Source organism: Prionailurus bengalensis, chromosome X (genome assembly GCF_016509475.1).
Source record: "Prionailurus bengalensis isolate Pbe53 chromosome X, Fcat_Pben_1.1_paternal_pri, whole genome shotgun sequence".
NCBI lineage: Eukaryota > Metazoa > Chordata > Mammalia > Carnivora > Felidae > Prionailurus > Prionailurus bengalensis.
The window spans coordinates 111,444,234-111,469,353 of NC_057361.1; the positions used below are offsets into that span (position 1 = coordinate 111,444,234).

Genomic DNA, 25,120 nt, shown 5'->3' on the forward strand with positions numbered 1-25,120 from the left:
GCACGAGCAGGAGAACTGTCAGCCTAGTCAAGGGGAAACATTGCGAAATGGAGAAAAATGGCTCGGTGCTCCCTTAAAACCCCCCACAACATTATAAAAACTAAATTAACAAATGATTGAATCTCAAAAACATGTTTATCAACATCCAAGCAATTATTTAGTCACATATTAACTGTGAAAGAAAAAAGCTTTGCTTGAATAATGTCCCTAAACAGTTATTTCAAGCAGAAGTGACTGGAGAAATTGCTCTGAGTTGATGGAAAAGGGTGTTCTAACCAAGGTCAATTTTATTTAGTGGGAGTGGGAGAGACAGGGATCTGACAGAAAGAAAAAAAAAAGTGTAAGAACTGCCAGGAGCAGATGGAAATGGAAAACACGGGAGTAGAGAAACAGCAGCACAGAAACACTGTCGCCAACCCCCCCACCATGTGGAGACATCTTTTTCATCTCCCCTCTAGAAAGCGGGTACCAGAAAGTCCTCCAACACTGGGTGAAGATCCAGGTGACATCTCTAAACTCTGACTCCCATTTTCCTTCTCTCTGCCATGATATCGTGGCGCAGACGGTGCAATTAAGAAGACGGCCTGGGAAAAGTACTTCTGGCCTGAACACCACAAACCCTTCCTGATCCAGCCGCTTGTTTGTGTGTAAAATACAGCAGATAGGGGCCAGAAGAGAAGAGGCTTCGGGAAGCTGACAAAAAGGACTGCTCCCGGCAGTTCTGCCGTTTCAAACAGCACAGCTTCACATCTAAGAATGCACAGAATAGACCCCTTTTTCAAAGGCTACTTTACCTAAGGGCTCCCTCACCTGTGCGCTAAAGCTGTAAGGTGGCCAAAATAGGTGAGTGACATCATGACCTCCAGCTTTATCTAGGCTAACGTCTGGAACGGTGATGCACCATTCATCTGCCATCACCTGGGATAGAGCAGTCCACTTAAGTGAGCTGGCGAGATAATAATGCATGTATACGCTGCTTTACGGTTTTCAAGGTACTTTGACATACATTGCGTCGCCCCTATGAGGTGAAGCAGGATTGTAATTATGATCCCCCATCTTGCAGGTAAGAAAACTGAGGCTAAGAGACTCGAAATAACCGCCTAAGGGCATAAAGCTTCCCAAAACAGAATTAGAATTAGAATTAGAATTTAGATGTCTGGACTCCAAGCCCAGTGCTCCTTCCATTGCCTTTCAGCCCCTCGATATATTTTTTTAGCCACTTAAAATGGAAAATGTGGAGGGGAAAAAAAAACAGGGAAAATAATTTGATCTTTATTGATTCGCAATGGACATCAGTTGTCGGGCCTACTATAATACAGGGGCTACTGAGGCGGGTAGGATATACCCCTCTCCTGAATGCCCTCCGGACTGCCACGTTCAGTGAGCTCGTGAGCCTACTTTTATGTCTTCCACCCTTACTGTCACTCGTAACTTCTTCCTGCTCGTATGTACCTCCCTCTGGCAATCTTCTCTAACCCTTCCATTTAACTGCTTATCTACCACTGGCTAGAAAGCTAGAAAATCAAGCTTGTAAAGACCACGCATCAACAGTAGTGGGCACTGAACGGTGACCCGAGGAGCTTTCAGCTACCTAGACAGGAGATCCATGGTGTTTTAGGAACACACAGATGTTTTCTGCTTGACCACGATTTCTACCCTCTGGTGAAGCCCGTTCAAGTTGTGGGTTACACAACTTCCAGAAAAGCTGAAGAGTCTGGTCTCACTCAAAGACAGTGGCACCTTGGGGAAGACTGGAATCATCCAACATACAGAAAACACCCAGGCATATACCCCCAAGTACTTCCTGATAGCACGCACCGGAAGGTTATAAGGAAATCTGCCAAGAAAACCAAACTCCAGGCTTGAAGGTGTAGCCGTGGTGGAGATAGGATGAAAAATTCAGAATTCTATCCTGGTGTTCGTCCCAAGGACCACAAATCCTACAACTTCTTGTTGTTGTTGTTTTAAGTTTTTTTTATTTGTTTTGAGAGAGGGGGAGAGTCCAAGTGGGGCAGGAGCAGAAAGAGAGGAAGAAAGAGAATCCCAAGCAGGCTCTGTACTGCCAGCACAGAACCCGACGCGGGCCTTGATGCCACGAACCGTGAGATCGTGACCTGAGCCGATATCAAGAGTCAGACACTTAACGGACTGAGCCACCCTGGTGCCCCACCCCCCCACACACACAACTTCTTAATTTTGTTTCATGTCAAGCATACTAAGAACAAGTTTCCTCATCTGTAAAATAGAGATAATTACAGTAGGGACCCCAGAGGGCCGTGGGGAAAATTACATGAGAGGATTATGTCAAAGTAAGCATCATACAGTAGACACTTAATAAATTGCCACTATTATTATTATCATCGTAATTATTATTAGGTAAGGGAGAACAAAAAGAAAAGAAAATCTTTTAGTGGAGTTTTTCAAAAAGAATTAATTAGGCAGAAACAAAAAACGATTCTGCTGCCCCATTTTACTAAGCACATCCAAGTAAATTAAATTTAGGAAACGAGGCAATGCAAAGATTGAAAATAAAGAACAACTTTTTTTTTTAACGCTTCAATCATTATCAAAACAACATTAGCAAGAGAGCACTCCAACCACTGTAGCAAAGGGCCCCAGGCTCATTTATGAGGGCAAAGGCTTCTTGCAAACGAAGACATAAAATCCACATCAAGGCAGTAAGGATTGCTCGTGGAACTGTGCACATATTTGCACAAAGTGCTCAGAGCTTTAATACCCCCAATGTGGACTAGCGAAGGAATCCTAAAGAGATTGTGGATCTAGGCCAGTATCAAGATGAGTTTTCTTCAACTTCATATGGTGGAGAAAATAGCTTGCGTTAAATTTCATATGAGTGAAGTATTAGAGCAATGATCTGGTCTGCCGGAATCTTGGGGACAGAGTACATTTTAAGGAAAAAACAACTGTGCCCTCCCCTTTTAAATTAATTAGAATAGTAAGTAATTGTAAGGAAAAACAGGCCGTTCTCTTCTTCTTAGCAATCCATAATGCACCATCTTGCGGCAGTCCCTGATTTTAGTCTTGTGCTTCCCAATGTTTCTTATAGAAAGAATTTGGGGGTAATGTTTCTAGAAACATGGCATCATTGCCTTGAGGTCTGGCACCATGGTTTCTTTTTTATCATGGGGTTTATGTTCTCTAAATGTGAAGCAGGGAAAGAATAAGAGAAGAGAATGAAACAAGATAAAAAATTGAAATAACGTGTGTGTGCGTGCGTGCGTGTGTGTGTGTGTGTGTGTGTGTGTCAGAGACAGAGAAAGAATACAACTAGTAGGTGCTGCCCCCACTTTCCACTTTCCAGCCTCTGTTCACATGACTAGTGTTCATCCTCCATGCTAAGCCAATCAAAATCGGGTCAGAACTTCCTTTCTTCCTAGTCTTGTGCTGCTCCAGGGCTAGAAAACACAATATGTAAAATGCAGGACTGGACGGAGATAGGGAAGCTGACACCCAAGGCCCTCAGATGGACAGCCACTTCCGCCAGCTAATGGTTGTATAACATCTGTTGACCTGGTTATCCTGAGAATGAAACAAATCATACTCTGTTCTGAGAAGCACCTTGACACCCCAAAGAGGAAGATTCAGCTCTCTGTTTCAACCCAATTCTCATGTCCCATCACTTCTTATCACCCCACTTTCAGCCGGCAGATCAGCTCCAAAACCAATCTAAGAAGTACATGAATGGTACATGTATTTTTAAAATCTGTTTAAATTATTCATTCTTTCGCCAAATTGTTAGTCTCAACAAACTCTTCACAAGAGTCTGACTGCATAAATAAGTTAACAAATACTTCACGCTTATATACTGTACTTCATATAATCAACCCGACATCCCCTGAGGCTTTGACCCTAGAAACTATTATGAATGTATGCTTTATTAGCTAATTTGAATAATTTTCTTAGCTAATTCTAAAAACTTCTTTGTAATACACAAAATAAGCTATAATCAACCCACCTTACAATTCAGAGGTTAATCCTTATCCAGGCGCCATAAATCTAACACTTTGGAATGTCAAGTAGTCAGAAGTGTTATTTTTTAAAAATGTTTTAATGTTTATTCATTTTTGAGAGAGAGAGAGAGAGAGAGAGAGAGAGAGAGAGAGAGAGAGAGACAGCATGAGTACGAGAGGGGCAGAGAGAGAGGGAGACACAGGATCCGATGCAGGCTCCAGGCTCTGAGCTGTCAGCACAGAGCCCGAAGTGGGGCTCGAACTCATGGACCGCGAGATCATGACCTGAGCCGAAGTCGGACGCTTAACCGACTGAGCCACCCAGGCACCCCAAAAGTGTTATTTTTCTATCTGACCCCGATTCCCTGTAGAGCAAGAAAAAGGCACTGATTCCATGTGCCTAAGGAAAGATAGAAGAAAGCTCTAATATCTGTGAGTAATTTCCCCTCCCAGGAGGCAGCATACTGAGGTGCTTAAAAGTATGTATGGACTGTAAGAGCCAGGTCGCCTAGGTTCAAAACCTGCTTTCACCACTTATTAGTTGTGTGTCCTTGGGCAAGTTACTTAACCATGATGTGCCTTGGGTTTTTACCCATTAAATGGGAATGCTGATAGTGATACTTACTTCATAGGGTTATTGTGAAGACTGAATGAGTTAATACACATAACGCACTTACAAGAGTGCCTCGAGTGTGCTGCTAAGTGCTTTAGTATCTCTATGACCACCGTTGTCACCGTCGTCCCTAGCTGGGTCTTTGAATCAATGGCAGTACTCTCCATCCTGCCGTGACAGTCCTACAAGTTAGCCAGGAGAAGTGGGATTCCTGACCTGTTCTGGCGATGCCACATCAGCTTCCTTTACAGCCACACGCGAGTGTAGCGAGAACTGAGACTCACAAAGAAAGAAAAGGTAACCATTCACACAAATGAGAAAACGTATGGCCTTCAAACCAAGCTCCCCCTCTCTATGAATGGCCCCAGTGGTCAGAAGGAGTTCAGGCATGTTCCACAAATATCTAAGCCACTCCTGGAGAAAACTGGTACTCAAGTAAACTTTTTTTGTTTTGTGTTTTAAACAAGTCTTAAGTGCTCTTAGAGAGAAGATCTCATTTACTCTTTCTGTGGAGACTTACAGCCTTTGCATACAGGTAAACAGAATGTCCTTGGACAATGATTTTTTTAGAATACCTGCCTTCCCAAAGAGTGAAACGCAGCTTCTCTAAAAACTGTGGTTTTCCTTAAACAGAATCTCTCACTGGGAGGTTCTTATATCGAGCATTAATGCTGGAATGGTGATTTACAAATTACACTTAGCATTTGAAAGCCCAGTGCCCAAAGAATGATGCCACTGAGCAGCCCATCTAAGACGATCCCCAGAACTCACCTTGGAAAACCGCAGCATTCTGAATAATTAAGAACTTGAGCTCCATACTTGCAGACTGAAGCAGCTGTTCGATGTTCAAGCGTGCCGTCAGTTGGTATTTTTCTTCCATCTTTCTTGAGCAGCATGTTGGGCCCTTGGGGAGACATACTTGCAGATCTGATCCTGAAACAAACAAGTTTTTCATGTTTCAGTAAGCAGAATGTCAGACATACACGCGCGCGCACACACGTGCGTGGCAAACAAGGCCAAAGAATGCGGTTTTTTTAAATACAGGAAAATCTTGATTTTTCAAAATTAGTGTTTATCTTAACTGATCCCTGCTTTCTCCTCATTATCCTTATGACTGAGTCTTTTTGAATAACCGTTAGAATTAATTGCCTAGGTTTGACTCATAAATTCTGCATAAACTAATTTACAGCACCAAGTATACGTCATTGAACACCGATATTTAATTTGTCCGTTAAAAGATTAATCTTCACCCCTACAATTTATTTTTCTTGATTATAATTTATGAATGAGAGCACAACCAAGAAGCAATTTTCAAAATTCCAGTTATGATTTCCTAATGAAATGTATGTCTGCCAACCCCATGTTGCTTTTGGGGATAAATGATTAAAACATCAATATCCTATCAAAGCTTTACTGTTGTTGTTTTAACTGAAGGTCCGGGGTAAGATTCAGAGACGAAATATCCAGAGGACGACATTCACATTGAGACAATCATCAAACTCCCCTACAACTACAACATTCTCGGTCTGTTCAAATGCTGACCTCTGAAATCCTGAGCTACTTCACTTATGATGAATGATGCTTTTTTATTTTTGCAGCTCCATAAAAATTTGCCAAATGAATCATCTCCTCGCTTCTTCTAAAATGAGGGAATTGGAACCTCTTCTTAGTCCTCGTCCAACGTGATCTTTCGCAGCTTCCCTCACAGTTGACCAATATCTCCTTCTTGAAACGTTCTCCTCCTACATTGTTTTAGTGAACCCATCCACCCCCGCCCCCCCCCGCCCCCCCCCCACAGGCACCTACTGCTATGGCCACTCTTATCTGTCTTTTCCTGCCTCCTCTTCTTCTGCCTGTCACTTTAATGTCACTGACCCTCCCCCTCTTTCTACGTCTCCCCCACGCATGATCTCATCTATACCCATGTGACTGCTGAACTCCCTAACCCAGCCCTCACCGTTCTCCTGAGTTCCAAAACCCCACTGAACTTTGTGTATCCCATACACACACACACACACACACACACACACACACACACACAGTGAAGTTGTGGTAAGTACTACAGACAAAATAGAATTAAGCAAGGGAAAACAAACTGTGGTATATACATACAGTGGAATACTACCGAGCCATAAAAAGGAATAAACTACGGATATGTGCTACCGCATGGGTGAACCCCAGCAACATTATGCCAAGTGATAGAAGCCACATCAAAAAATTACATACTCTATGCTTCCATTTATACAAAAGTCTACAAAATGCCAATTAATCTATAGTGACACAAAGCAGTTCAGTGGCTGTTGGGGAAGGGATAGAGGGCAGGGACAGGGCAGGAGGGAGGAAATTTGGGGGAGTGATGGATACATTCATAATTCTGATTGCAGTGATTATCGCATGGCTACGTACATGTGTCGAAATTATGCCCTTAAGATGTGTGTGGTTTGTTGTATGTCAATTATACCTCAATAAAGCTGTTAATTTTTTTTAATGTTTAAAAACCAAAGTAAGGGAGCTAGGGAAGGTGGCAGATGCAGGGACAATTCTATTTATATAGGGTAGTTAGGGAAGGCTTCTTTCATAAGGTAACATTTGAGGAGACGTGAAGGAAACGAGGGAGGGTCCCCTGATTTTATATACTCCACCAATACTAGCAAATATTAGGGCTCGATGAATATTAAATCCAATCTCCTTCCTCTTCTGCAACTCCCACTGTACTCCAACTCTCCCTTCCATCAGCGTTTGTTGAGATCCTTCTGTGGCGGCCACGAAAATGTGCATCTCAGATCCCCTACCGCATGGAGTGTAACCGACAAATGGTCCCAACTGCCACACTCTGAATTCACCACCATGTTGTACCCCGGCAGTAATCCCTAGGGGCTGCTCCCAGCCGATGACTGAGCACAACAAAGATGCTAAGCCCTGTGAGACACAGCACTCTGCTGACAGGGGTTTGGGCTCAAGGACTCCCCACTGACCTTGACAAAACTTTCTTCAAACTGCACTGCAGCTGGGGCACCTGGGTGCTTCAGTCGGTTAAGCGTCTGACTCTTGATTTCGGCTCAGGTCATGATCTCACGGTTCATGAGTTCGAGCCCCCACATCAGGCTCTGTGCTGACAGAGTGGAGCCTGCTTGGGATTCTGTCTCCCTCTCTCTCTCTGCCTCTCGCCTGCTTGCTCCCTACCCCTCTCTCTCAAAAATAAATAAACATTTGAAACAAATCTTAAAAAAAAAAAAAACTGTACTGCAATCAAAGATTCTTCCCACTCTCCCTTCCTTCTTTCCCTCCTTCCTCAGCTGGGTCGGCCCCGCACCACAGTCCGAGGGCTCTTCCAGCATCCTTCAGCATCCTGCTCAATTTCCTTCACAAGCCTTTTCCCCAAGAAATCCCTTCTACATCTCCTGCCCTACTGGCATCTGCTTCTCAGAGGACTCAATCTAACTCATCTTCTATGTGCCGAGCACCGTGCTACATGGGAGAGGTACCGCTTTGAACAAGAGAGACATGGTCCTTACCCCAAAGAGCTTACTATCTAAAGGGATCAGCAGAGATATATACCTAATGCATAGGGACTGAGTGCAGTATAGCAACATAGTTAGCCAGGATGACTAAACATGTATATGGGACAGAGGGAAGCCTCCCTCAACATCCTGGAAGGACCCTGGCAAAGTAAGGTTCCATAAGAAACATCCAATCTTAATGAAGTAAGGCTAAAACGCATACACAGAAACATTTAAGGCAGCTTTGCAACAACTGAGGTTTTAAAAAACGGAGTGGGGGGGGTGGTATGCAGTAAGAGACAAGTTAGTCCTCAGTGACCAGAAAATTTATTTTTATTACATCGTATTTCCCTAGGAATTCCAGTTAATCATGACCTTAATGTATGTGTCCAAGTTTTATTTTCTTAATTTAGGAATGAAATTCATCAAGTTTTGCCTCACATGACATCACTGTTGGGAGTCCAGGGTATTGACTCCAAGCTCTCCCCTTCCCCTTCGTCAAGGGAGCTGCTGACAAAGGTAGTAAATGGAGAGCACAGATAATACATATCACCAAACCGAATCCCGCACTGCAATTTATAGCACTGGATGGAAAGGTGATATTTAATGTGTCAAAATACAATTTGGGGTCTGGAGACACAGAGTTCAGATTTATCTCCTATAAATGTCAATCTCATATACAAGCCTTAAGCTGATTTTAAATACGATCTAAGCTTAAAGGCTTTATGATTGTCTTCTGAAAAAGAAAACAGAGCTAGTTCTAGCTCACTGTATTCTTTCTACATGAGGTTACAAAACATAAGGCTATTCTAGGAGTAGAAATTGATGCAGTTTACTGGACCACGAAGGGAAAGAGTCCCCTTCGGGAAGAGTGGCTAAACTAGATTTAAGCAAGGTTGGTTTGGGACACACGTATAGAAGGGAAAATCCTGTGTAGCAAGTATTTTCCATATACCAAGTTCCTGTCCACTTATCAGTGCTTTATTTGCTTCCTTGGTAAACTGATGCCTAAGTCATATGTGTTTAAAATATCTGATTTAGGGGCGCCTGGGTGGCGCAGTCGGTTAAGCGGCCGACTTCAGCCAGGTCACCATCTCGCGGTCCCGGAGTTCGAGCCCGGCGTCGGGCTCTGGGCTGACGGCTCGGAGCCTGGATCCTGTTTCCGATTCTGTGTCTCCTTCTCTCTCTGCCCCTCCCCCGTTCATGCTCTGTCTCTCTCTGTCCCAAAAATAAATAAACGTTGAAAAAAAAAAGATTAAAATATCTGCTTTGATGGTGCACCTGGGTGGCTCTGTCAGTTAAGCACCTGACTCTTGATTTCAGCTCAGGTCATGATCTCATGGTCATTGGGATCAAGCCCCCCGTCAAGGCTCCACACTGTCAGCACCTGTGATTCTCTCTCTCTCCCCACCCCCCCACCTCTCTGCCCCTCCCTTCTTCCCTCTCCCCCTCTCTCTCTCACAAAATAAGTAAATAAACTTTAAAAAAAATAAAATATCTGGGGCACCTGGGTGGCTCAGTCAGTTGAGTGTCCAACTTCAGCTCAGGTCATGATCTCACGGCTCGTGAGTTCGAGCCCCGTGTTGGGCTCTGTGCCGACAGCTTGGAGCCTGCTTCGGATTCTGTGTCTCCCTCTCTCTCTGCCCCTAGCCCACTCGCACTCTGTCTCTGTCTCTCTCAAAAATAAATAAACATTAAAAAAATAAATAAATAAAAATTAAATATCTGTATTTGAATACATTCATAAAATTAAATGTCATACATAAACTCCTTTGTGTTTCTGAATTTCCCCTGGTGATGACTTCCAGTTTTCAGGAGCAGCAGTGTTTATTTGGCAGGGCAGCTGTTAACACTGCTCCTACCTTCCACCAGCTCTAGCTGGTTAGTGGGAATCATAAAATAACGAGGCTCAAATCTTTCCTCTGTGAAACGCTGTGAGCTGCTTAGATCTTAGAAGGTAACAAATTACCACTTGGTGTACCTACCGAAACCCAGGACCGCCTCTCTGAATTACCACGACACCAGTTTTGTTTGCCTTTGCCATGTGATCATTCATAAAGTAACGCAGAGCTTGAATACTGTATCCCTTCCCTGGGTTGGTCACGTCTTATCATTGTAAAAACTCCCACTACCTCAAGAATTAGTTGAGCAGAAAATCTTGAAAGGAATAAAACATCAAATGAGTATTTAGGGGAAAAACATGCCAGACATCATAAAGAAAGGTGTAGGTTGTATCCAGATATAAGACATGTACACATAGCAATATTTATCCTCCCTCCCAGTTATCATTGCCTGGTTAATCAATAAGCCAATACAACTGATCTGGGGGCTAAGCGTTAGCTACATATTTGGGGAAATAAAACACCTATAAACTAACACTAATTTGGGATTTGCAAACCAGGAAGGAGTGAAATATACGCCAAAGGGAAAAACATTCTAAGTAAATTTCATGTAACTCACAGGCCAGCTTAAAATAAGCTCTAGCACAAGAGAACATAAGGAACAAAGTGAGCCAGGAGAGCTAGACATGCCTACAAGAAATGACAATAATGAAATCTAACCATTTCAGTGCATGAACAGGTGCATGAAAGAAGCAAAACCGGAACATCAAAACTGAAAGTAGAGAAAGCACTGAAAGAGGAAGCCTCGTCAACAAAACAATTACTCTGGAAACCAAATCTCAAGTGGGCTGAATAAAAAGTAACCAAGGGCAAATAAGTAAGGAGGTACACCGTGGGTACATGGAGAACTGATAGGTACTTGAACAAATCAAAGCGGAAAGGCCAATTCAAGAAATAAGATGCAACGTACAGAAGGCACAGTAAGTAGCAAAGCATTCTCTAAGAATGTCTGCAACAACAGAAGGTTACAGGGAAATAACTCCTTTATTAGATGGAAAGGAAAAATAATTGTTGGCCATACTCATCAAAGAGGTGCTCACAATTTTTTATCTAAAAGTGGAATTTAGCAGGGAAATGGGAATAGAGACAAGCAATATAGCCTGGGATGGAGATAAGGAAAAGGCTTGGCAATTGACTATTCAAATGAGCTCGGAAGGTTGAAGTCCTCGGAGCTTTAATAACTTGCATTTCCAGGTGCTAAAAAAAAAAAAAATTAACTGAAGTCATTACAGGGCTGCTAGTTCCCACTTATTCTGGAGGATTAAAAAGTACCTTCATACTATAATCTCCTCTCCTAGATTTTTCATTCCTGAAGAGCAGAGAGTGACACCCATCTCCTCGGGATGCCCTGTCGATCCCATTCAGCCTTCGGCACATCGTGTTGAATTAATGAGGGTACAGATCAAGGACACAGGTAAAAACAACAACAACAACAACAACAACTCTGTGTCTCTCTGATCTACAACGAGAGTGGAGACAGATGACCCTGAAAATTTTACATCTCTGTGCTTAATGTTGCTCTTGGAAAAAATACTTTCAGATACCACAAAAATCAATTTCCAACTTGAAGATACACAAACACGTGTCTCACTTGAAGGAACTATGAAGTAATTCATTTCTAATTATTTTGAGGCAATGTCTTGCTTGCACACTGGGTCTGGTTCTGGATCCTACAACTGAAAGGGGATATTTGGGTTATGGTAGCTCTCCTCTGGAGGATGAGTCACATGTGTATCCAAGTTGGGCGCCCTTACTGCCTGCTTCCGCTCCCAGAGTCCATGATGCAGGTGGACCACAGAAGGCTCTTTCTTTCCTGATGTGTTCTCGTGTCCGGGATGTCTTCGGCTTGGCTACCCGTGGCCTTGCTTTCTTGACCTCCATCACTGGGGCCCAGTTCTTGCTCTTTTTTGGCTCCATTCAAGGAGGTGACATTTCAGACTGCCCCTGGTCTCCCTTGGCCACCTCCCCTGGACTGGGACTTCAGTCCCCCTTTGCCCTGCAGTCATAGGCTCACACACGCACTCAGAGACCCCATTCCAGGCCTGAGCCCTGTCCCTGATTGGAAGAGGACAGTGAACAGTGTGTATGAATCTGTCTAAATGTGTCTGTTCTATCAGCTTTTACTCCAAGTCAGTAAGTATTAATGGCCCGGGGGTGAGCATCGTGGTAGGCACTAGTGGACAGGAAAGAGCAGATGCCGTATGGCCCCTTGGTCGAGTTGCTTAAAATTTACTCCTAACCCCACCAGTTGCTAGCTGTACAGGAAGCAAGGGTGGGTTATTTAAATTCCACATGCCTCTTTGTCCCTATCTCTAAAATGGGATTACCAATAGCACTTACCTTACAGAGTTATTGCAAAGATTGAGTGAGATTGCGCAGGTAAAGCTCTTAGCCTCCTTGGCACAATATGTGTGAAGTAAAATTAAAATAAACAAATACAAAACTCACACTAAGAGACCAGATTTTCACACAAAAATAGCTAGACAACAGTAAAAGTTGGTACATGGTTAGGTGACAAAATATGCAGTATTATTCTTCTGAAGTGATGGAAATAGTCTCTAATTTAATTGGGACAGCGGTTACGTGGTTATATGCATTTGCAAAAACTCATTAAATCCTTCGCTCAAACCGGGTGTATTTTATTGTTTGTAAATTATCTCAATTAAGTTGATTTTTGAAATATGTGCTATTGACAACATTTGCTTGATAAGTGAATGCTCACCAGGGGCTCTTGGGGCCAAAGGAAATTTCCAGGAGAGGTGGGGTTTGAGCTAGATGGGAAGGATTTGGAGAGGCCAATGGGTAAAATGGGTTTGGCCCCAGCAGTGTAGTAGGGCAAGACTAATTTGCCTGAAGAGAAGCTGGAATCTGGGGCACAGCTAGATTATCAGGTCAGAATGTGAAGGACCTTGAATGCAGACAAAAGCCTGTGGGCTTGACCCCACAGACAATAAAGGACCACTATTGGTTCTCAAGCAAAAGCTTAAACAGGCGACGAGTGCTGCGTAGGAAGATGAGCCTTATGGCCTGAAGTTGGGAATGGACTAAATAACCCCTCAAGGTCACTTCCAGCCCGCCAATTCTCTAATTACCTGTGTTGTGTTCTACATGTTGGTTATTTTACTAGACTGCAATTTTACTAATGACTATAAATTGTCAAAAATCGCATTAGAAAACACATTAGAGAACAGACGTACTATTCACGTAGACCTTGATCCTTATGCTTTCCTAAGAACAGATAAAACATATTCAAACAGCAACAGAAGAGGAGGAATCGTCAGGGCTCAGTAACGATGAAAATTGAAATCTTTTCCATATATACATATATATATGACGATTTGACACATTTCATTGCCAAGGTCTGCTTTATGAACGGCGGATTATTATTTTTTTTGCTAACAAAGGTACACTGTGCTAAAAATAGTGATGTAATATCATCATTAAAGTAATATTAAGCAGAAGAATGAATGATATCCCGGTTGCTTCCTGACTTGTAGGGAAAGTGAGAGATACCTATTAAAATTATCCAAAGGATTAAGTGCAGGTTACTCTACTAATGAACCAAAAAAACATATCAGACTCTTTCAAAAGGTATTTTTTTAAACAGAGGACAAGTCAATTTGCCATCCAAAAATATTAACTAATTTCCTTAGCATATAATAGTGACTTGCTATTAGAACGGTGCCTTTTCCCCTAATTAATCATTATCTAAATCAAATCTTACACGCTCATTAATTTCTCACTAATCAAGATAGGAATACAGATGAAAGAAATGACTGCATTTGAAACCAGTGGGGAAAGTGACGATTGCTGGTGGAAGAAATCATCTTAGGGAACCCAGCTGAAGGTTACCCTTCTGTTATTTTGCCTGAAAGAACATGACCTTGCAGAGGGCGCACCTGGGTATCGCGAGCTCAGACTTTAAATCAAAGATCGTGCCTGGGGCCACCACAGACCCTGCCTCTGTAAAAGGCAGGCCAAAATGTCGCTACCACACTGGCGTACTGGGAGTTTAAAGCAACCCTGGAGAGAAGCCACTCTCTAAGCCTGAGAATTAACGAATGAATTACCTTTATCTCTACTGCCAACCGTCAATTAACTGCATATTATTTCATGCCCGGTAAAGGTTGAATCCCTAGACGACTACGCTCTCCCACGAACAGGTTCTTTCTGGACCACATTCCCAACCAGCAGTCAACATGTGCTCTGGGAATACAAATTCGCTGATTACACTCGGCCTGCCAAACTGGCGAACAATTTGTTCCTCCAGCATTTACTGAATGTCTACTTTGTGCCAGGGACTAGGCCCAACCCGAGGAGTACGATGATGAACAGGACACAGTCCCTGTCCAGGAAGTGGACTTCCAAACCAACTAGAAACCCCTAGGTCATTCTGGACCCCTCACTCCCCCTCAGCCCCTGTAGCCAAAGGCCGCTAAATCCCACCGGTTCCACTTTGTAAACGTCCCTCGTTACTCCCCTCTTCCCACCTTTTCCTCGTCACCTCACCTCTCTTCACTTGGACAGCCAATAAGAGCCTCCACCACCGGCCTTCCCACCTCTACACCCGAGCCCCAGACAGATAACTGCTCAAGTACGTCTCTGATCACATCATTCTCCTTCTTAAAAACCCTTCAAGAAAATGGAGCAAGGGCACAGCAGTGTGAAAACGGGTTAAGTGAGCCGTGGAGGACGGCCGGGGCCAGATGAAAAGGAGTCAATTATACCTCAGCAAAGCTGGGGAAGAAAGTTAAAAAGATAAACACTTCTCACTCTAACTTGCATCATGGTTGCATTTGCCTGGCTTATCTCTGCCAGACTTAGGTTCCCGGATGGAAAGACTCCTGACAGAGTCTTCTCTGTATCTCACGGGGCCTGCTGAGGTTTGGGCCTGATGCGCTCCCCTTTGACTTGGAACCAAGGCCAGAACTTCAAGAGAGTTCAGTTTTAAATGTTTACTTATTTTTTGAGAGCGAGAGAGAGAGAGAGGGAGAGGCAGAGAGAAGAGGGGGACAGAGGATCCGAAGCAGACTCTGTACGGTCAGCAGAGAGCCCGACGCGGGGCTCGAACCCACAAGACGTGAGATCATGACCTGAGCCAAAGTAAGACGCTCAACCGACTGAGCCACCCAGGCGCTCCAAGAGAGTTCATTTTTAAAGGAACTAGATGAGATTAATTGATGTTACTAGAGCAACTTTTAGAAGAGCAGTATTCCAGGGGAAATGAATGAAGAGTCCTTAGAGCCCAAAATAAAGATCTCTCTCCCTCTCCCTCCCTCTCTCTCTCTCTCTCTCTCTCTCTCTCTCTCTCTCTCTCACACACACACACACACACACACACACACACACATTCTTTAGACACGGGGAAGAAAAAACCGAAATAAAATAAAATTGGGTTGCAGAACAATGCCAGTTGGGATAAAAAATCTTTTAGTAGTTTAGAATTTTGCCAGAGGGACTAAACTAAGGCAATTCTCCTGTCTCCCTGAGTCACTCCTTCACTAATTGTTATTCTACTCAGATAAGTAGCTGAGATCTCATCTTTCAGGAGATGTATAATTTTTATTTTTCAGATACAATCTTCAAATATGCAGACCTGAAGTGTAGCTGAGAATTTCAACACCCTAGGCTCCATCTAAGCACTAAGCCCTTTCCCCTGTGTATGAAATCACACAGGGGGTAGGGAGAGCCCTTCCCTACCAAAACTAAAATGTTCTTACCTGCTCTGCTACCAAATCAGCTGTGTGACTTAATCAAATACCTCCTCGAATCCAGGCCTGACCAGATGACCCCTAAGGTAATTTCAGATCTGAGAGTCTAAGTTCCCCAGCTATAGATCAAGCGATAGGCACTGAGCCCATTCTAGACTGGGCATTGGGAGGACACAAAAAAAAGCAAAGGACCTGCTTCTGCCCTTCTAGGAAGGTGTATCAACAGCACTCGGCTATACGTGAACATGGATGTGGGGCCAAGGCAGAGGCCAACAACTCAGCCTTACAGCACTTCACTCCGTGTAATAACCACATTCCCTTTATACATACTCCTTTGTCTCCAGACCCTAACTAATGGCAGAGAGCTTCCTGGTGGGATGGCACACAGTGGCAAAGGAAGACATGTGAAATCAGACAGACCACAGGGTGAACCTCACTTAACAGCCATGTGATCTTAGGCAAGTTACTTGATCGCTGAGCCTCAGCTCCCTTATCTATAAAATAGGGACAATAACACCTACTTCTCAACATGGCTGAGGATTAAATTAAACTTATTTCATGTGTCCCAAACCCATGGCTCCATTTCCAGCCTCCCTGTTTTGCTCATGCTCTTTCTGTCCCTGGAGTGCTCTTCCCCTAGCTTCAGCTATTAAAACTTTCTCATCCATAAAGTATCTCTTTCATAATGTTGGTCTTCCCTGCCCCAGCTACCCTCCCCACCAAATAAACCCCAAGAGCCGTCAACTCGGAATTTTCAGCACGCTTTGTACCTCTAATACTGCATTTTTATAGCTATCGGTATACTTTTCTTATTCCTGCGATTAAATTGGAAGTTTCTGTAGGCAGGAACTATATCTTGGCCATCTTCCCTAACATGGCATAGTGCCAGGTATATAGGACATACTCCATAAATGCTTGTTGAAGGGAGCGCCTGGGTGGCTCAGCCGGTCGGGCATCCGATGTCGGCTCAGGTCATGATCTCACAGTGTGTGAGTTCGAGCCCCTCGTCGGGCTCTGTGCCGACAGCTCAGAGCCTGGAGCCTGTTTCAGATTCTGTGTCTCCCTCTCTCTCTGCCCCTCCCCTGTTCATGCTCTGTCTCTGTCTCAAGAATAAAACAACATTAAAAAAATTTTTTTTAATAAAAAATAAATGCTTGTTGAAGGAATGAACAAATACTCAACACGGAGCTCCTGCTTCCTGAACAGAGTAAGCTCCTCTCGTCTTGAAGCACCGAAGCATAAACTGGGTAGCAGTGTCAGAGACCCCACAGAAGGGACTCTTGCACTAGGTAGCAGACTCGACCTGGTGGCCTCTAACATACCTTTCGCTGTGTTTCCAAGAAGGCCATCCTCTAACTCGCTGATCTCTTTACACACCAAAGTCGTCACCTGCCATTAATGTTAGAACTGGTCCTTTCGTCATAAGCAAGTGTGACAGCGTTTCTTCAGGGAATGTCTCACCTGTGACAACCACGTATTTACCACTCTGCATGCAAGTTGTCCCTAAAACTCTGTATGCCCGATCCTAAAACAGCCGTCTTTTGCTTCCCAGCTATTTCTGGCTTCCAAAACTCCCTGCAGCTGACATTTCAACAAACCACAAAGACTAGGTGGAAAGCTAAAGCAGGTTGAAAGCATACCATCACCTACAAAAAGGTTCTTCAGGCGGGCAATGAGCAACAGTTGCCTTCCCATAGCTAAAGGGTTTAGAAACCATATATTCTTTAAGGGGAAACCAATTCAACAGGAGTCATGAGTCAAGACATAAATGCTAAGCTGAATAACGGGGTATCCTGGTGCACCTGGGCGACTCAGGTGGTCGAGCATCCGACTCTCAATTTCACTGCAGCTCATGATCTCATGGTTTGTGGGTTCGAGCCCCGCATCAGGATCTGCACTGACAACTGAGCCTGCTTGGGATCCTCTCTCTCTGCCCCTCCCCTGCTCACGCATGCCCCCACACGCTCGCTCGCACTCTCTCGCTCTCTCAAATCAGTAAAGTTAAAAACATGTGGTATCCTATTCCATTTCAGGGCTCTTCTTTTTTAAAAAAGATGTATTTGGGGGCCACTGGGTGGCTCGGTTGGTTAAGTGTCCGACTTCAGCTCAGGTCATGATCTCACGGTTTGTGAGTTCGTTCGAGCCCCACGTCAGGCTCGGCGCTCTCAGCTCAGAGACTGGGGCCTGCTTCGGATTCTGTGTCTCCCTCTCTTTCTGCCTCGCCCCCTGCTCGCACACAGGTGTGCTCTGAATGAATGAGTGACTTTATTTTTAAGCAATCTCTACAGCTAATGTGGGGCTCAAACTCACAACCCTGAGATCAAGGGTCAGAAGCTCCACCAACTGAGCCAGCCAGACACCCCCAGAACTCTTACTTCTGATCCAGGGTGACTTGGGTAAGTCATTTCACTCCTCTGGTCCTCAATTTAGCCATTTAGAAAACAAGTTAAACAGCAGTTCCTACCCACATCCCTATCAGGAAACACACTGAATGTTTACAACCAACTTTCAGCTTCCCTGGAGTAAGTTCTCCTTAGAGTGGACATCTCTGATGTATTGGTGTGGTTAAAGAGGCCCAGAAAGCTCTCCTTCTGTAGTGGGGTGAATGGTGTCCCCCAAAATGATATGCCCATGTCCTAAGCCCTGGAACCTGTGAACATGACCTTATTTGGAAAAACGATCTTGCAGATGTAATTAAATTAACGATGTCCAGATGATGTCATCCTGGATTAATCAGGTAGGCCCTAAATCCGATGACAAGTGTCCTTACAAGAGACACACAGAGAGGGACACGGAGGAGAGAAGGCCGTGTGAAGACAGAGGCAGAGACTGGAGCAATGTAGCCCACAAGCCAAGGAAGGCCTGGAGCCACCAGAAGCTTGGAAGGAAGAGGCAAGGAAGGATCCTCCCGTAGAGCCTGTGGAGGGAACGTGGCCCTGCTGACACCTTGATTTTGAACTTCTGGCCTCCAGAACCGCAAGAGACTAAATTTCAGTTGTCTTAAGCCACCAAATTTGAGGCGATCCGTTATGGTAGCCCTAGGAAACTAATACCTGCCCCCCACCTTCTACCCCACCTACAAGTATCTGCCTGGCAGTATCTAAATGTTTCATCACGGGTGAGTTAGTACTCTGGTTAGGCAATTTCCTCAGGTGTTGTCTCTGAGTGCAGCCCTCCTTGGGTAATCTCCTTATACCTCAAGGCTAAAGAGTTTACTTGGGATTTTCGTCCAGCACGGGAAGGAAGGGAACGGGGAGGCAACCCAAACCACGCGGGTAGGGGTGAGGGGAAATGTCCAAAAGGAAGGAAAGATGTTTTTAAAAGCTAAAAGAGGGGCACCTCGGTGGCTCGGTCCGCTGAGCATCCAACTCTTTATTTCAGCTCCGTCGTGATCCCAGGGTCACGGGATCAATCCCCACACTGGGCTCGCACTGAGCATGGAGCATGCTTAAGATTCTCTCTCTCTGCCCCTCTCCCCCACTCGTGCTTTATCTCTAAAAAGAGAGAGAGAGACCCAAACCAAATTTTATCTGGGGTCAGCCCTGAGAAAGTCATACAGACAGAGCCCAAATGTTACTTTAACAACAGCAGCCCCATATTGTAAGAAGAAAGAAGCCTTATAGAAGTGAAAAAAATCCTAATACCGCCTCAGTCCTTGGCCCGTATTTCAGAAAGTCTGTTTTCTTATGCTTAACAAACTAGGTATATTTTGGATACATGAAGAAATGTTTTCAAGCTATTAGCAATTAGGTAGTCACAAACAGAGCCAGGCAACAAAGGAAGATGCCTATCGTTCTGGGCCTCCAGCCCAACCTTGAATATGGTAGGAGTCTCTCTCCACATTACACCTGTCCTAGTCTTCGGCACTTCTAGAGATGCTGCTTAACCAGCTCCCAAGCAAATCTCTCCGATGCCCAATTGCCCTTACTGTTAAGATGCTTCTCCCAGCTCTAATGGCTAACCTAAATTTCAGTTTCAAGCCATTGCACCTTGTAATTACATTCTCAGCCACTGTAAATAATCTGTGCCCTCTATTTTATCGTTCCCCTTTCCTGACGATAGGAACCTGTGGAAAAGGGAGTCGGTTGCCTTGTTAGCACAACATACACACGGCGCCTAAGCAAAACGCAACCAGAGGAAAATCAAACACTCGCTCTTGATCCCCGAGTGAGGAGCAACGTGATTGATCTTTTCCTTTTTCCTATCCTTCAGCCGATCTCAGCGTCTACACTGACATGCTCTAGTGCTGTGGCATTTATGCCATCTTGGGGAATAGCTGTGTAAATGCTCCGCTAATTTTATACATCTTCGACACACTGCTGTGTTACAACTTGAGTATCTGAAGGACTGGGAAGGACAGAGTTCCCTCCCCCTCCCCCCACCCGCACGTAATAGGAATCAAAATCCTCACTAATTGGCCCTCCTCCTGCACGTCACCGAAGTCTAGACTTGGTGGCAACCCCTTTCTGTGGAAGAGATTTAATGAAGGAGAAAGTGCATGGGAGGGTGTTGGCAAGCAAACCACTGCAGAACAGCTGTAAGAAGCCTGGAGACACGATGAGTTTGGGGGAAGCTGAGATAGAAAGCTAAAGGGTATGGTTCCTCTCGCTCTCTCTCACTCAACACACGTTGGCGAGTCCACCTTACCCTGAGCCAAGCGTTTCCCAAAATGGAGGAAAAGCTAACTTGTGAATGCGACACATAAAAGACGTTTATTTTTAATGTTTATTATTGAGGGGGAGAGAGCGAGAGACACAGAGCGTGGGCGGGGGGGGGGGGGGGGTTGCGGAGAGAGAGGGAGACACAGAATCTCAAGAGGGCTCCAGGCTCCGAGCTGTCAGCACAGGGCCCGATGCGGAGCTCGAACTCACACACCGTGAGAGGATGCCCTGAACCGAAGTCGGATGCTTAACTGACTGAGCCACCCAGGGGCCCCGGCACATAAAGGACTTTTCAGTGCGGCTCAGGAGTGACTTGTTTCCTCATTGCTTTCTTCGGTAGCCATGAAGAACAAAAATAAATTGCCCAAACAGGTGATTTGGGGATTTCTCTTCCATTCCCACGATTTCACTTGAAAAACCCCCAAACTGTTAATAGTCACTTCGTTCTTCTGTCAAGCAGGGGGTGATGCGGACACAGAGCTCCCCGGAGCCCAGCGTGGGCTCCAAGAGGGGGCGCTTCGAGGGCTCCACTTCACGCTAAACGAACCAAACCCGGAGCCGGGGTCTCCCTGTGGGCGCCAGTCTTGTATGACCCACCTTCAGAAAACCACCAGCTCTCGAGACCACAGCACTTTGGTTCAGGAACATCTGCCTCATTTAATTTAGTTTTTTTTTTTTTTTTTAGAAGTCCAATAAGAGAGCAATTGTGACACGGGAACCATGGGGCCGGTGAGGTCCCGCACCGTGCCGACCTTGCATGTCTGAGCAGTGCTGGGTTCAAGGCAGCTGACGCTGCAGTCAGCCGGGGCCCTGATGGAAACAGGTTGATGCAATCGCTGAGGCAGTTCAACCCATAGAAGATGACCTTCACTGAACAGGAAAATCAAACGCCCATGACCCCAGGCTGCTGAGCTGCCTCAGGACACGGAATTCCCACAGATTCACGCCACAGCTCCCCGTTCCCATGCCCTCCTTCCTCCCCTCAACAGATCTGGAGACCCCTCCGTGCGTGGTCCTCATCGGTCTACACGTCTGGCGCCCCCACCATGACTAAATTATTTGACTTTGGATCCCCAGCATCCCACACATACTGAGTTCTCAAAACTCGTTTGGGGAGTCATTCCCCAAGATGCTGAGCCCTTCACAAGAGTAGTGATTGGAAACACGGCCCTGGGACCAGACTGAGTTTAATTCGTGTCAGAAAATATTTGACCTCTGCCAAGTCGCTAAACCTCTCCAAGCCTCAGTTTCCTCGTCTGTAAAATGGGGGAGATAATGATACCCACCTGGTAGTGCTGTGGCGAGGATTAAATGGGATGTTGCCCATAAAGGCTTAGCACAGCACCCGGCTCAATAAATGTTAACGATTATTAGCACCGCCCCCACCACAGGTGCTCAATAAAAACTTGCTGAATTGAAGTCACACCAGTGGGAATGACTAGCAGATGTGAAGGCAGCCTGGGCTATTTTTGTTTTTTTTAGCTTTTTCCCACCTCACTCCGCCCCAGATGACCTGTGAGATTTTTTTTTTTTTTTTTTTGATCAAAAGGATCGAATAGGAGATAGTTAGGCTCCACTTTTGCTGATCTTCAGTTTTTCATTCAGGGCAGAAAACCAAGCCTGGCAAAGTCAGGCAGATGATTTTCTGAGAAATATGACAAGGCTATTAAAAACTCTAAATGAAAGTTGTGTAATGAGCATGAATCTGAATACATTTAAATTCCCTCTAGATCCAGTCATTCCAGCGACACCCATATATACGTGTGCGTGCGTGTGTGTGTGTGTGTGTGTGTGTGTGTGTGTGCGCGCGCGTGCGCTTTGGCAAACGTGAGGAGACCAAGGCCCTAAAAGATAGCAGGATTTCTTCAAGGGTGGGGGTGGGGAGGGGACGCACAATTGTCATGAAAATTAACCCCTGCAAATGCACAGGATTTTATTACCAAATGGATGCCTGAGGAGATTACTAGATTTTTAGGGTCTTTACTATCAAGAGAGCAACCTGCATGCCTGAAATAATTAAGAAGAGACTCAATTATCTAGTAAACTGAAATTTCAAACCACCCTGCTTACCTAAATGAGAAAAGCTGCTTAGACTAAAGCGTCATTACTTCTATTTAGACAAGCCTTAGCAAAGATATACAAGGAGCTCAAGAATGGGACCCCACATTCTTCCCTAAGCCACAACAATGCCTGTTTATGTAAATAGGATTTTCAATAACAGGACGGAATCTGAAAAAAATGTTTTCATTATTGTCTCTGACAAAATGCAAATGCAGAAGATGAAAGTCAAGGGGCTTTCACTATAATGGGCACTGAATACCCTAAAATATTTATTCTCTGTGAGTCTGAGCCTGGATTCCAAGTGGTTCTCAGAAACAGGCAAGGACTCTTTCTCCTTAAAACGTCTGACTACGATATGAGAAGGCACAAAGCTGTCTCTGACTCCCGTGGCAAGTTGAGTGCATACTTATTCAAAAACTCGGTTTAAAGAGAAATAAAAGTAGTAGTAAATAGCTATTTACGTTTATTTGGCAGCCCCTTCCAAATTCCGGGCCAAAATATAAATACCCTTGCCTCCATCATCACCATCTGACAATCAAAACACCCCCGCATGACCGTAATAACCTCCAGGCGCAAACTAAAAGCTCATTAAAGCCTATATGAAGGCTATTTATAGAAGAACTAAACAAAGAAGGAACGAACTATTAGCAAAATTAATTAGAGTGTTCATACTTTTGACAACTATGACTATTTGGTTGAACTCAAGTGTCCAGCTCCTTCACTGACAGGCATTGATAACTACAGCGATACCACATATCCAGAGTTTTAAACTGAGCCTATAGTTTTTTGGTTTAAGAACTGAGGTTTTGACCTATACTCTGTATATCAGCCTTCCTGTTGCTGTTTAGGCAGCTGATAAGAGGCAGAAATCCTTCTTGCTCATTAGGCCATTAGCTGCTGTGAAGCAAAGGGCTGGGGCTGGGGGGGGGGGTGTTCAGTGGCCCAGAGGAATGTGCCGGACTCCACATATAAAGCCAGCCCCGATTTGGGGTTAAGAATTTAACCTTAAAAGGCTGACAAGTCATAAATTTGCCTGAGGTTCATATATATGTGTGACTTTCACAGTTTATATTTCCTAGCCAGGACTCAAAGTCAAAACATGCCCCTGATTAATGAATGGTACTAATTGTTATTCCTGACTTGAGAACATTAGTCTTTATCCAAAATATTTTCTTTAAAAACACACAATCTCATACCTAAAACTCTCTGGCTTAGGGGAGTTTGGATAACCAGTTAGAAAAAAAATAGGAAGAGGAGTCTAATGTTATCTGTTCCTTGGTGCTACCATTTTGATAGTCAAGATGGACTCGCACGCTTCCATTTCATTGTGTCTATCAAGCAAAGTGCAAAGGAATGTCCTCCAAATCCAAACATGTGAGATAAAGCAACCATCTGTGACCCTACACAAAAACTGAGCAGGGGCGGGGGCAGGGATGGGGGTGGGAGCGCTGAGGTATCCTCAAGCACATTTTGTCTAACTTATCTTGTTAAATATTTATACGTAGGTGTATAACCTAACAGCCTTGGCCAAGCCCGGAAGAGATAATAGATACAGGCCAAACAAAAGATTCCCATAAGTGTTAAGACAAAGCCAAAATTCCAAGGAATAGTCCAATCGGAATAGGCTCTTTAACCTGAAGTCAAACTTGAAACTAGGACCATAAAATCCTGCAAGTGGCACCGTGCCCTGAAACGTGATAACTTCATCAGCGAAAAGCAAGCTACATTTGGTTAGCCTACGAGCTACGTGTCAATTCCACCCCACATTAGCAGTGTTTCAAAGGGGCTCCCTGATCTTTGGAAAAGGAAAGGCAGTTCAGTGGAAGAAAAGAGATTTCTAAGAACAAAGATGCAATTTGCATTCATTGAGAATTATGACAAAGTGAGAGAGAATGTAAACTACATAGCAATGATCTGAGATACTCCAGTCAGTTATATTTAGCCTTGTGCTATCTGTACAACACACACACACACACACACACACACACACACACACACACACAACTCTTTTAAATACTCAGAGTTCTTAGAAAGTGGAATGTAAATTCATCGGTGCATATTTTAGAGCTCTGTCTTTCCAAACTAAGGAATCAAATTTCGAAATATCCCGAGAGAAGTCACCAGGTACCCAAACCAAATATGCGGACAGAAATGGAAAGGCTGTTTTCTCTCCAGAATCACTGAGGGCAAGCGGATGTGGAGGAGGCAGAGGAACGTGCGGGAAGAGAGAGAGGAGAAAAGGAAATCAGGAGCTATAGGAAAAGGAAATACAACTTAAAAGTAAAATAGGAAAATATAAAACATTCCACTCATCCAATTTTTTTAGAGAACAAGAAACACAAAACCATTCAATAAATATAACAAACCATAAAACACCTTCTGTTCTAAATTATAACCAGTTGAGAGAGTGTGTGAGGGTAGAAGGGAGGAAGACGAAAAGGGAAGATGTGGGGAGCAGTCCGGCAGATGATGAAGGTGGGGGGGCTCAGTAGCTCTGGAGCTATTCTGAGCCCCAGAAGGGCAGCGATGGGTGTGCGCAGAACATCCACTGTTCCTCTTAGCTACAGGTGTCTCGGTAACTTGGGCTACTTCTTAACACTACTCCATGAAATAAATGGTGATGGGCTTTTGGGGACTTTCACCCAGAACTGTCGGTTGGCAATACATCTCATTGCCACTAGGACCTAGCTTGAAAATAAAAC

The 25,120-nt window shown here is 44.4% G+C and overlaps 1 protein-coding gene across 2 annotated transcripts in view; it reads right to left on the reverse strand.

Annotated features, from left to right (window-relative positions):
• GPC3 (glypican 3) overlaps nt 1-25,120 on the reverse strand; it is a 420,580-nt gene that overhangs the window by 381,037 nt on the left and 14,423 nt on the right. For both annotated transcript variants that reach the window (XM_043570776.1, XM_043570777.1), the window contains exon 2: nt 5,356-5,517. In XM_043570776.1, coding sequence (XP_043426711.1) covers nt 5,356-5,517 — 162 coding nt within the window. The remainder of the gene's footprint in view (nt 1-5,355; nt 5,518-25,120) is intronic.